Source organism: Cylas formicarius, unplaced genomic scaffold, assembly GCF_029955315.1.
Source record: "Cylas formicarius isolate icCylForm1 unplaced genomic scaffold, icCylForm1.1 PGA_scaffold_4__25_contigs__length_36172078, whole genome shotgun sequence".
NCBI classification, from domain to species: Eukaryota; Metazoa; Arthropoda; class Insecta; order Coleoptera; family Brentidae; genus Cylas; species Cylas formicarius.
Genome location: NW_026844334.1, coordinates 23,458,616 through 23,472,377, shown reverse-complemented (window position 1 = coordinate 23,472,377; position 13,762 = coordinate 23,458,616). Strand labels below are relative to the sequence as shown.

Here is a 13,762-nt window from a genome sequence, read left to right as displayed (position 1 = left end):
TAAAATAAATGTTTTAGCACAGGATCTTCCCCGTCTGCTGGTTAAAAAATTTTGCCGATTGCGAGAATCGTTATGGAAAAAAGCATGGCTTTCTGGAAGCCAAAATAGCCAAAAAATGCATTTTTTTTATTACTTGGTGAAATTTGATTGCACCCAATTTCCACTGTTCAAATGTGTTCAAAGACTTTTACTTCCCTGCTAAATTTGAAGTCGATATCTGCAAATTTAGGACACTTCACAAGTTTCTTATATAGCACGAAATATCGGGAACACCCTTTACAATGGGTGAAAACCTTAAATACAAAAGTTTTAGCTGTCTATACGGGCTATATCGTCCGGTAAAGAAACTAACATCTGAAACACTGTATTTTAGGTATTGTCAATTTCCACTATTAGGGGTACTTATTTTTCAGTTTTTTTTTTTAATGCGGCCCACCCTTTACACTATTGAAAAATTATCAAGAATAATTTTTTTCGCGAATGTTTTCGAGAAGTGATTTTTTTAAAAAATACTTCCCGACCCCCTAAACCCCCCCAACTTCAGTAGGTTCCGTTAGCCTACGAAACGCTATTTGCGTGAAAAACTTGAAGTCGATAGCTTCAAATTTCGGACGCTTATCGTGTTTCATAGCAACATTCAAAAATCAGTCGAAAATCAAAATTTGAAGCGTCTAGCCTAAACCGTTTCGGAAATTATCGTCGAAAAACCCTGGAACAGAGAACGGAGAACGGACAGACAAAAAAAATTGTTTTCGACGCTGATCATTTCTGTACCAATGGCGGTCCTCTAGGACCTGCCGTTACCGAGATCTCGAGTTTAGTGAGGAGCGCGTGGACTTCCGAAAAGAATCGATTTCATCGATTTTTCGAAAGTAAAAAGAAGCCATATTTTACCTAAATGTGATTTGTGAAGCATTTATACCGCGTCGTCAAGAAATTATGAAATGCCATAGTTAGCGTAAATGTGAATTACACTGACACTTATAATTACTTTCAATGTTAAACTCTCCTGCATCAACATCATGGTGAGCTTCTCATTCTTTTAACGAAAACGCAAACTGAAACGCAAGAAAAGGCGGCTTCTCTTTCATTTAAGACGCTATTTTCGTAGTAATTTATAAACGTCCAGTTGACTTACTATCTTTGGAACGTTTGATCGAGTTTGGGCAGTAGCGTACCTAATTTTAATTTGGCCACGAAGTGCTGCGATCACAAATTGGGAACAAAACTTTTTTTTAGAATAATTTTTACGTTGCGATTCATTCCATTTGTTTAAATTTAAATTTAAATTGTTTACCTTTCTTTATGAGAACTGTTTTGAATCGGAAAATTCTGCATCAATTTTCTATTGTTCTATAGTTTTTATAAAACTCTAATACATCTGCTTTGTAACATAATATATTTTTGTTGGGAAATTCAACGAAACGTTTATTTGTCATAATATTATTAGAAAAAATTATTTGAAGTGAATTTTAGGTAAAAAATTAATCTTTCAACAAACGACAAGGAATGAAGGTGCTGTATTATGTAAAAAAAAATATTTAGCAACGCAAAGCGGTATTAAACAAAGGTCCCTGAAATCGTTGATTAAGGTTAAAGTTTATAACTGTACTTACTTAAAATTGCTCTATCGCTTACCCATATAAATAACATGAGCAGCTATCTAAATGAGAGCTGCGTTTTTTTTTTCACTCAGCTCTACTGATCCGACAGATAACCCATCCTATCTTGTGTTATTGAAAAAATCAAAACAAACAAACTCGTAACAATAACCTGATTGGTTTGGTTCGACCACGCGACGTTCATTCAGCAAATGCCTTCATCTTGGCCCGCATTTTTGATAAAGCTCGATGTATTGTTGATAGCGTTGGCAAGCAGTGGACGAGCCATGCCTTCGCATGCCGTAATCGTGTGTCAAGCTGCTTCGAAAAGGGGATCATACACGTACACAACGCCTTGTGTTAAGAGCGACTAACTCTATAAGGAACTCCTAAAGGAATTGTGTCCGCCAGGTCGATATTATGCAACAAGTTTGATAAACACCACTTTGGTGACGACTTTAATTCAGCACGAGCGGCGAGTGACTAAAGAAGTGGCTTCAAAACATCGTCAGTATTTAAAATTTGTTGACTTATTCTGCTTTAGCGTCTTCTTTGGTTATAATATTATTGGTTCGTATATTTCCAAAAAACTCGACTTAAATTTCGCGATATTTTCAACTAAAGCCTAGAGAAGTTGTTTGGTTGGTGAAAATTCTATGTACATATTTGAATACTACAGATACATCAAAATAATTAAAAGAATATATTTACTTTAATATGTATAAGCCATAAGCAAGCGCCTTTAGTGAGTTTACGATTGAGTGCCGACAATGTGCGTAGTGTGTGCTCGACTTTACATTATTCAATCGGGTATCTTCTGCGATTCTTTGAGTAAAACGATCGGTGGTAGAAAAGATCTAACTTGTGTCAGTCTCAGGCAGTCAGTGTCGTAAAGTTCTCAAATGAGGGGTGCGAATTTCGAACGGTTACAACGGAAAAGTGTATTCTAACCTTTGCAAAGTTTAAATCAAATTGTTTTTTATTCGTAGATAGGATCGCGGACTCTTAAAATAATTTTTCCTTTTATTTATAAGAACAATAGCAGCCATTGTAAATAAGCCTTTGTTCTAGAGGGATTACGAGAACAAGTAAACGCTTTGAATAACGTGGGTCTTTCTAAGGTTTTTTGTTTGCACCGGCTATTGTGTTTGGTTAAAGTGTCAGTGTGTTCTTTTGTTATTTTCACGGCTTAAGACTTTTTATTAGACGATGAATAGGGCCACAGGTGAGAAAAGCTTCAATGAAGATAAAAGGGTTTCACTTGTTTCACCGCAAATAACGCTAAGACCCGTTCAGCGCACATTAGAAATGTGGATGATGGGGAAACATCGACAATGCCAATAATTTAGAGAAATATTCTGATTCGCTTTGCATCATATTTTATAATAAACCTAAGATATAATCTAGACGATAGAAAAAACTTCCCCACTGGCATTATTATACGAATTATTTAAGACGTTTTAAATTTAATTTATAAATTGTTGTAACACGCGATAATGCGTGACTCAAATTTTCCATCGTGCGGATTTTATCTAATGTTTATGGTAATTATGTCAAAGAATTACGTTATATTATTCTGGAATCTTAGTGATCGACGTTTTTATTTATCGATAATGTTTAGGGTGCCTTTGTTCCTAGTAACCTCAAAATCTGTACATTTTTAAAAAGTTTGCTTCAGGTCAACAGTTTTGAGCGGCCACGCCAGTTTCGTACCTGAAGTCGTTCTTTATTCCCGAAATTTGAAGATGTCGATCTTATCTAAAGCATTATTCATATTTTCAAGAACACTCACTTCCTTTCGAGAACAGTCCGTAAGCATAGCAAAAGCATTTCCACAAACAGTGGATACGTGCCAGAGACAGTTCAGGCAAAAGTAAATTTGTGATTTCAAGATACACTTACACACGGTATGCCGAATTTCTTTCAACACGGTGATATACGGCGCATTCGAGAGACGCCTCGCCGTTGCCTTGACAACGATACGCATTTTCTATGAAAGCGTCAAACTATTGGGGGATAAAGAGAAATGAGATTCTGTTCTCGCTTTATAGTAGCCCAAGTCGCCTACACTTGACAAATTTCAATAAATGTAGCTAATATTATATTAAAATTACTTGTTAAAACTAAAACCAAAACTAAAACTATAGATTTGCAAATCTGAATATTAAAAGGAAGTCACTATTTTGAAATTCGCGTTCGGTATGAAAGTTCTTCTTGAAAATTTATACCGAAATTGTTCCTTGTATACGTATCTTTTTTTTTAAATTTAAGACCCTGTATATTATAGTCTATAAATTTAGTGTTTTTCCCCTTTTCGAAGTATATAACAGAAATACACCAATATTTAATATAATTTAATAGTAGGTAATGAATAACAATAATAAAGAATTAAAAGAATTGAAACATTATTATTTATTATTAGAAGTTTTTATAACAGTAAGTGTGTAAAAACATTTTTGTAGTATTACGTATCAAAATAACAAACACAAAAAAGAAAAAAATTTGAAGGTGATGTTTAAAATGAATACCATTTTCTCTTATGTAAGATTGGCACAGTTTTGTAATTCTTTCAATAGCATTAACAGGAACCAATATCATTAGGTAAAAAAGACGAATGTTATAGTCTGTAAACTTATAGGGTGTTAAAAAAATATATAAATTGATTTATAAATAAATAATAAAAAAAAACATAAGGCACCATGTTCAAGCATGAAAAACTAAAACCGTAATTCTCTTTCTATAATTGTTGTCTTCTCTAATTGACGAACGGAATATAGGGACCGGCGGTTTACCCCTCGCGAAATAATTTTCGGGTCTGCTAAGTCTTAATAAGGGATTGTATACAATCATCAAATACAATTCTATAATTTCTCGCTCCAGGAGCCGGCATGGCGGGCACGCTATTGTTGATGGCGAGCGCGGCCATTTACCTTTCGCGGAACCAATATTCGGCAGTTCAGTCACCGGTCCGAAGATCCGTAGAAATGGAACCGGATGTTAGAGCTCATCCCCGAAGAGAAAACGGATCTTATATTCTCATAATGAAATTGAAAACGGTCGCCTCGGAGGATAGCAAGAATGAGACAATAGCCTCGACCTCGTTAACTGAAGCACCGATTGAAGACGATTTATCGGATTTTGGAAATAATTCTACCACTTTAGATTACTTTACTGAGTCGGAACTGGCGACGGAGGCGAATTATTCTCTAAATAATTTAACCGAGTGGCCGGGAAATGTTGATTTAATTCAAACGAACGACACGTCCGCGAGGAGACTGAAGATAAAGGAGGTAAAATGCAGATTTTAAATTGATTTCTCGTTAATCCAATAAAAAGAAACGATATATAAATGGTTCAACTGTCTGAGATTGTATGTGTCAATGCCGATGTTAAATGTAAGGTTGTTGACAAAATTGATAGAAGTCATTAACAAGTTAATGGCATGTAATTTAAGTTTGATGTCTTGTTTTTCGAAGCCCCCGACGATTTTTTGCATATAAATTGTACCGTATACGATACGGGTGGTGGGTATGCTAAATAGTTCAGTATTTAGTAGATATAAATAATGAACAACGCCGATTTCAAATTCTTGATTTGTCTACTTGATCGAAATCTTAAGCAAAGTCTACATCTCTTCCATTGCAACATAAGCAACGTTTTCAAACCGCACGGCTCTTCTAAATCATTTCAAAACTTCAAATAAAGTTCGCTGCCGTGGTCTACATTCGTACATGCGATGCTTGGAATAAATTTAGTAAAATTTTGCACAGCGTGTCCCAAACGGGGTTTAGGGTTACGGGATTCAGTTAAGTACTGCATTTTGTTGTAATCCTTCGACAAACGTTCAACTTCAGTGAAGACTACAGTAGAAAGACCAATGCGGCGCTACACCTCTTGTTTTTGTAAAAATTGTATTTGGTATCGGAAATGGTATTTTTCATTCTTTGAATTAGAAATATTTCTTATATATCATTCAAATGACAAGGAATAAAAATTCAAAATTTTGGCACACATGTCTAACTTGATTTAATAGCCGGTGACGTAATATCTCAAACTCAAACCTCGCCACTTCAAAGTTTCTGAGCATATTTCCGAAAAAAAAAACTTATTTACAGAATTTATCCCAAGTTAGAGGCTTGCAGCATATATTGAGGCAACGAAAGCTTTAACTTGATGTAGAAGTTTCGTCCGTCCTCCGAGGAATGCTCATAGAAGATATACTTTGAAAACGTATTTTTGTGAACGCATACGACACTAATTACTTTATCAGGTTTAATAATAAATCAAAAAACTTAACACTCGGTACATAAATTACAAGAAAGTTAAGCAAACGCAACTAATTTTTCTCATGATTAAGAGTTATAAATTTAATACATTCTGTAGTGCTTCCATAAAAGGTAAGCTAAAATTTCAGTCACGGCTTTCTTAAACGCGATCCGTTCTCCTAGGCCCCCATTTACCTCTTGCAGATAGGGGTCGGCCCCCTAGGGATCGATATATACCACTTTGGGAATATATGTTCAAAAGTAATGTTTGGTTAGCGTCAAATCTGACAGGTTGGTGGTGGGACTAAAAAACTTCGGTGCCATTTTACGTTGTTTGTGGTTAAGTCGAAAGTGATCAATCAGTCCAGCACGGAATATCTAGAAACTCTAGGAATTTTTTGTTTTCTTTGTTTTCTTGTCGTGAACTTAAACTTAAAATATAAAAATATACTTAATGTATATTCTTGTAACTTTTTAGTATTCCAAATGGTTTTCTTAATTTAATTAAGTCTATTTCACAAAGGTGTACAGCTATAAAACCCCAGAGTTAAAGAAATATTTCGATGCAACGCATCTACAATGTGCTGGAATATTTTGAGGGTGACCTATAGGTCTTAGGATGTACAGTGACAATTTTATAAAGTTTAACCACTTATATTAGAAAAATATATGCCGGGTTTATTTTTATTAGCGAGTGGTCATTTTCTACACTAAAACGTACACAAACAATGAACTATCCTACCACATTCCTTAACAAAATCGTAAAATCCTGACTACTTATAAACCTGAAAACACAGTGCCGCTATTCTTTCAATTAAGCGATAAGCGATGTGTAAAACAAGGCGTAAGTGAAACCATATACCTCTCATAACTTGGTGTATAGCAAATTATGCCATTAAATTTCTGTTATTGTTTGGCGTCTCGTCGTGAGCGGTGGGAAACTGCTTAAACGGTGTTAGCAAAGTGCTTAATTATCTGATTTGGTAGGAATCAATTTTATACTGAATGAAGATTTATACGTTGCCTGTTAAATGTAAAATTTTATTATTCAATATAATTCGTGTAAAACATCTTTTGACATATTAATGTGAAAATTTTTATTAGTTTTTTAGGTCATTTAGCTGGTCCAATTGGCCAGTTTTTTGAGGCTGAAAATTAGGTTTATTCGCAATTTCAATGTAGATATGCATTTTACAATAAACAACGAGAAAACGAATCATTTAAATTAGATATATAAAGAGTGATTGCATAGTTTAAAATAATTTAAATTAAATTTTAATTCAGACAATCCAGTACCGTCCACCATCATTCCGTATAATTTTTGATTAAATTTTGCAGATGGGATTTTTAAGGATGTTTACTGATCTGTGTTATGTTATGTTGAAACAAAATACACAATTATAATTATACAGATGGGCAGAAAATTGAGATATTATTCTAAGATTAAGTAAATAAAACCTTATATAGGAGTATAAATAATATGAAAATAATATTTTTCTGCTGCCGTCTGTAAAATGCCCTAATTACACACCGATCTAACGTGCGGGAAGCGTCACTTTACCACGCCAGTTTTCGGTATTTTACTGCTCGTTTATAATAAACTACTATAATATAATATACTATTACAGTACAACTTGATTTGTAAATTTAATTCATCATGTTTCGATGCATTATAGTGTTAGGCCTCGCTACAAACGCTTAACTTACGGATTTGTTCGCAGTTATATAACGGAAGGCGAACTTCTGTTATATTTCGCTTTGAAGCGATTTTGTCGATAACAAATTTGGTAAAAAGTGGTTTATTCAAAAATTCCAAATTGTCATTCATTTATTTTCTCGCATTCAAAACAACAGAGCGTAGAAAAAAATATTAGTACATCATTATTCGTCCTCGGAAAACGTTAGTACAGAAAGAAACAGACGATATTCCGCGCATGCACTTAAATTTCAAACAATTCCCACTAACTTGTAAAAATATAATGGGAACTCGCTTGGAATGTATCCTGTATTATCAGCATAGTCAAGTCTCTATATTAAGAGTTATGTGGTTATAACATAAACTACTGCAGCGATAATAAAAAATCCATAGCAGCAGGTGATTGCACTAAAACATTTATTATTATAATCATCGATGCAAGAAATCTTGTCCAGTTAGAAAAGTTATTACTGACAAACAAAACAGTTCCATAGAAACTGCTGGCTTGTTTCAGAAACTGTTTTTTTTTTCTAGATGATGAAACATGCATGGGATAATTACGTGCGTTACGCTTGGGGAAAAAACGAGCTGAAGCCTATTTCAAAACGCGGACACCAAGCCAGCGTGTTCGGATCACAGCCTCTGGGCGCAACAATCCTCGACGGCCTGGACACATTGTATATCATGGGATTGAACAAGGAATTCAGACAGGCGAGGGATTGGGTAGCCAACGAATTCGATGTGGATCAAGTGGTAAGCTTTTAACGGAATTGAATTTTTGGCAATCAATGACTTTATTCTGTTCATCTACTAATAATATGTACTTTTAAATGCCGAGCCCAGAGGTTTTACCGGATTTTACAAGGGGCGTTAAATTGGTGGCCTCGCTACGGTTTTATTCGTGTAGAATGAATGATGCCAACTTAGAATACAACGCTTGAATGATGCAATATCGCGTGTCGTCACGCATATTTTATACTATGTTTTGTTATGCGCCATTCAAGCTATTTTGTGAAGGTGATACCAGAGTTGAAGTATGCTCTATTGCTCTATTTAAACAACATTTTCTTTTGTAAATTGTTGTTGTTTAATTTATATAACAATGATAAATATATATTGTTAATTTCGTAACTATACTATAACATAAATGCATAGTATATTCTCTTATTATTTTATAAAATATGCGAACAAAACTCTATAACGGAAAGCTAAGTAAAAAATTAAGATTTTGTTAATCGGAAAATTACAAAAATTATGGTTTCGTCAGTGCAAAAATTATTTGGCACTGTTTAGTTTTTTTTTCGACCATTCGTGTATATATTCTTCAAGAACTGTATTTGATACAATAACGTCATGACAACAATACCACAAAATCGTTGTACTAGATAGGCAAGTCATTGCTCATTATATTTTTTCCAGTGAGTGATATTGTAAAAAGCATCATTTTAATATATTTATTGTATTTAATATATTTGAGAAATTTCAAAAAAAAATTGTTGTGTGATTTTCAAAATTTTTACGACATGCGAGAAAAACAAAGTCCAACAAAATAAAAAGAAAAAAGTTAACATATTAATATATATTTTGCTCTTTTTAATTTTTCGTTTTATAGTCGGCCTTATTTTTTTCCTCATTTGAAGAAGTTGAAGTATCACGATTACAAGTTTTAGTGTAGACCATGTTCCAATATATGAAGGGTCGAAATAATCGATGCGAAACTGTTTGGAAATCAAAAAAAATCTCTTCCCGTTTCGAATCAACAATCAAATGTTTCAATTGACTCACAACTGGCACTTCTTATCATCGGTTTGGTGTCAATAGTCAGAGAGGATAAGTAAGGTTATTTTGAAAATCGGAAAAAGCAATTTCAATGCTTGTGTTACGAAAATTGATTCCGCTTAATTATTTTAATGAAACTGGAAAAACTCAAAACTATTGATCACCTTATTGTATTAAGATCTGAAATATAAGTTCTCGTTTGAACTAGCCAAAATTTAGTAAAACTGAAAAAGTTGTATAAAAAATCGTTTAATTGGAATTTGCATATTGGTGAAGTGTATAAATACTTTTACTGAAAAAAAAAGTTGTTAGAAAAATATTTCACGGATCAGCATTACTTCTTTAATTTTTGAAGCAGAATCGTAACAATTTGTGGAAAATAATTTAGGAACTGGCAAAAAATTTTGGGTAGAGCTTTCAAAAAACATTTAGTTTGTCTAAAAAAGGTAAGTGTCATTTTCTGAGTAATTTAGACACAACCTCGCATTTCCAAACTTATATGATCCAGATCGACGTTTTTCCACTGGTTCTTTGTTTCAGCTATGATAATACCGTTTGTGAAAATAATGTTTGCTATTATGAATGTCTTCACAGTTGGTCTTCTATGTTAAACAGATTATCAACACGCTTATGATTTTAGTTATGAATTTGTTATATAAACACAGCTTTAGAATCGTTGAAATTTACTCTTATTTAATAGAGATAAAAAATGAAACTAAATAGATTAATTTAAAGTTGTTACTCAGAATTTAGAAATAGTAATAATGAAGGTCTGTAGTTTCTATCAATACAAAAACATAACATGGCGACTTAGGATATGAACACATACAAAAGTAACTATGCTGGAAAAATGACGGAGACCAAACGACAAAATCTTTACTGGATTGTATTTCATTTTTCATACATACGCTAGTACACAATATTTAACAATTACTTACTTAATAAATCAACTAACCGAAGTTTCTTGTGCCCATGAAATTTTCGTTTATAATTTCTTAAAAGGCAACGACGTTTTATAATAAGCCACCCTTTTCAAATCCGACTCTTCCTGGGTTGCGATTAGGGGATAAAATTAATCACGGTTGATGGATGCTCCCGGTATTAAAAGTTATCGATGCGCATTGCATTAAAATACGAAAGGAATCTAGGTAGGTAGTTTACATAAATCAAGAAAACGGCGGATGCGAATTTGTGCCCTGTACTTTACTTTAATCCCGTCAAATTAGGAAAACGGAACGAATTTAAATGAAATCGGGCAATTTTCGTATTCCAGAGACCTTATCTGCACGATCAACGAACTTCCGATAGAAAAGTAAGTCTCTAATCAAAGTCGACTCGCTCGAAAACTTGGCGAGATCATTTTACGAGTGAATCAAAAGCGGAGATCGTCCACGCCCTTCGTAACGGCGGCGGTTAAAGTCGAACAAGTCCCACCGTAACGATGGGCAGATTAAGAAAAATATTTTTATTTAATTACAAAACTGGCAAAAGTAAAGTACAGAGCAAAAATTCGCACCCACCGTTTTCTTCATTTATGTAAACTACCTGCCGAGATTCCTTTCGTATTTTAATGCAATGCTCATCGATAATTTTTTGATACCTAATCGTAACCCATCGTAATCGCAATCGTAATCGATTTGAAAAGGGTGGTTTATTATAAAATGTCGTTGCCTTTTAAGAACTAAACGAAAATTTCTTATTAATAAATTTCTAAAAAATGAAATACAATCTTATTAGATTAGATTAGATTAGATTTATTAGAAAATTGTAAATTTACATATTCCTAAAAAAACTCTTTGTAGCCATCTCGCGAAGTATATTTAGGCTTTAAAGAACATCAAACTTTACAACATTAGAGGACGCCTAAATCAAATTCGAAAAAATATTTATTTTAAGATACAATTTTGGTAAACAGTTTCGCATCGAATATTTCGACCCTTCATATATTGGAACACGGTTTACAGTAAAACTTGTAATTGTGATACTTTAACTTCTTCAAATGAGGAAAAAAATAAGGCCGACTATAAAACGAAAAATGAAAAAGAGCAAAATATATATTATGTTAATTTCTTTTTATTTTGCTGGACTTTGTTTTTCTCGAATGTCGTAAAAATTTCGAAAATCACACAATAATTTTTTTTTGAAATTTGTCAAATATATTAAATTCTTAAATGAAGCGTTTTACAATATCACTCACTGGGAGAAATATAATGAGCAATGACTTGCCTACCTAGAGCAACGTTTTTTTTTGTATTGTTCTCATGACGAATAGTTGAAAAAAAAACTAAATAGTGCAAAATAATTTTTGCACTGACGAAACCATAATTTAGTATTGCCCTGATTTAAGGTTCATTTATTAATTTTCATTTCTAAATTTAATTTTAGATTAATAAATTCATTTTTTTAAATTATTACCCATCGAAATAACGCATTTGAAAAAGTGGAAACCTATCAAAAGTATTTTATAAAAGTTTTGTTGTTGCGTTTTCGTCCTGACGAATGGAATTTTGTATGCTCCACATTTTATATCGCGTTACGCTCCATAAATTTGTAATATTATTTTAATTAATCAACAAGCACGCCACCAAGCAAAATGCGAAACCCCGATATATCTCGTATAGCTTTCATGTACGCCCAAAACGGCAGGAATACAAAGAGGCAAAAAGTTTTCGATATAATCTAGATCGATTTCCACCCACGTCGACCAAACAAATGCAAGAAAGACGGAAATGACCACCGCGCGTAGATTTCACGTACACAACAAAAGTTCCAATATTTGATTCGATACCAATCGACGCAATCTCCGCTAAATTATCGCTTCTAACTAAAATTAATTCCGCCATCAGGTTTAAAGGTTATCTTCACGGGGTTTAATCTATCAGTGCGTTATTTTTTCCTTGAATTATTATAGAAATACACCTACTGCTTGTAACCGCCAGCTAGGGGAATTTAATGAGGAACTTGAACATTTTTTTAATTTCTTTAATACAACTAACGCATACCAAATATCAAAACTCAAAATGCAATATTTAAGTTGCAATAAATAATTCAATTTGTGACACGTGGCTATTCCATTTAAACGACACTAAACGTGCGGGAATAATCGTGACGTCACACCGCTGCTTCTCGATCGATACGGCGACATGTTATAGTGTTATTCTTAGGTTATAGGCCGAGTGTGCTTTACATGATAATAATGGAAAAAAACACAAAAACTATTATAAATCGTGCCATCGTGTTTGAGTACAACCCGTAAAACCCTAGAAAAACTTTTTATTCGTTTGCCAGAAAATAAAAGCCGTCGTTTTTTTGTTAACATTATGTTCAGATTTCACTTTACCCTTAACACTTCGTTGTCATGCACTTGACCATGACCAGATTTTTTTATACTCAGACAGTTCACGTGTTTGTGGCACATTAGCTCTGTCAATTATTTAAAAAGACACACAAAAAAGAGTCCATCGAAACTAAACGGATAGGATATTTTTTGAAAAAGAATGTCAAAATCTACGCGGCGCCCACTGGAACGAGCTTAATAATATTTTTATTAATTTATACTATTTATAAATCTCCGTTATTCCTCCCGCATTGGTTGTTGATAAATTGAATTGGCCAATCATTCTGTTGACAGAGTTTAACTGAAACTGGCGGAAGTTCGATTCATGAACAACCAACGCACGAGGAACCTAAAATATTTGTAAATAGTACTGGACTAAACTATATAAGTTTCTTGGAAATGTTAATTTATAGATAAAAGTTAGTTTGGTATGAAGTTACAGTGTCGCTTCTTTAACCCACAGACGACATTTTTCTCAAAACAAGCGCTCCACACAGCTAAACTTGTTTAGCTGATGCAACTCGTCGTGTATGACTGCAAATAGTTTTAGGTGTTTCTAGTGAGCCTTTTTCTTCTTCTTATTGTATGTACCTACCATAACGAGGGTTGCATTTTATGATGTCGGTTTCAGAAAAACAACCCCCACATCAAGATCTCATTTTCCGCACTATTCCTGAGCTGTTGGATTTTTTATTGTTTTTAAACTCAACACAAAATGTCTTTCCCGAAATCTAAAATTTTTTGCAATGTTACTTGTGAGGAATATACAAGCCCGACAATCTGGAAGACAGGGAATTATTTTTCCAATTGTTACTAATCTTGTTGAATACCTAGTTTTAAAAAAGAATACCGATAAAATAACACAAAATCCATTGCCGAATGAACTGGAGAAATTGTGTTCATCCTTGCGTTGCGTTAACAAAAACTGAGAGGCGCGCCTCAGAACAAACAACCATTCTAACCGTTGCGGATGGGAATTAGTGCTTCGCCATTTTCAATTGGCCACAGTTTCCGAGCACCAATTACCTGCGCTTTAACGATTTTGCACGGGAAGAAAACTTGTTTAACACATACCCGCGCCCCC

General features: G+C 33.7%; 1 protein-coding gene across 2 annotated transcripts in view; it reads left to right on the top strand.

Annotated features, from left to right (window-relative positions):
- The window catches only part of LOC132701332 (mannosyl-oligosaccharide 1,2-alpha-mannosidase IA), a 95,143-nt gene that overhangs the window by 70,209 nt on the left and 11,172 nt on the right, over positions 1 to 13,762 (top strand). The window contains exons 1-2 of one of the 2 annotated variants that reach the window (XM_060669146.1): positions 4,475 to 4,891; positions 8,097 to 8,315. In XM_060669146.1, the coding sequence (XP_060525129.1) occupies positions 4,490 to 4,891; positions 8,097 to 8,315 (621 nt within the window). In that variant the 5' untranslated portion in view covers positions 4,475 to 4,489. Of the gene's footprint in view, positions 1 to 4,474; positions 4,892 to 8,096; positions 8,316 to 13,762 lie in introns of those variants that run through there. The other variant, XM_060669145.1, reaches the window with a different exon arrangement.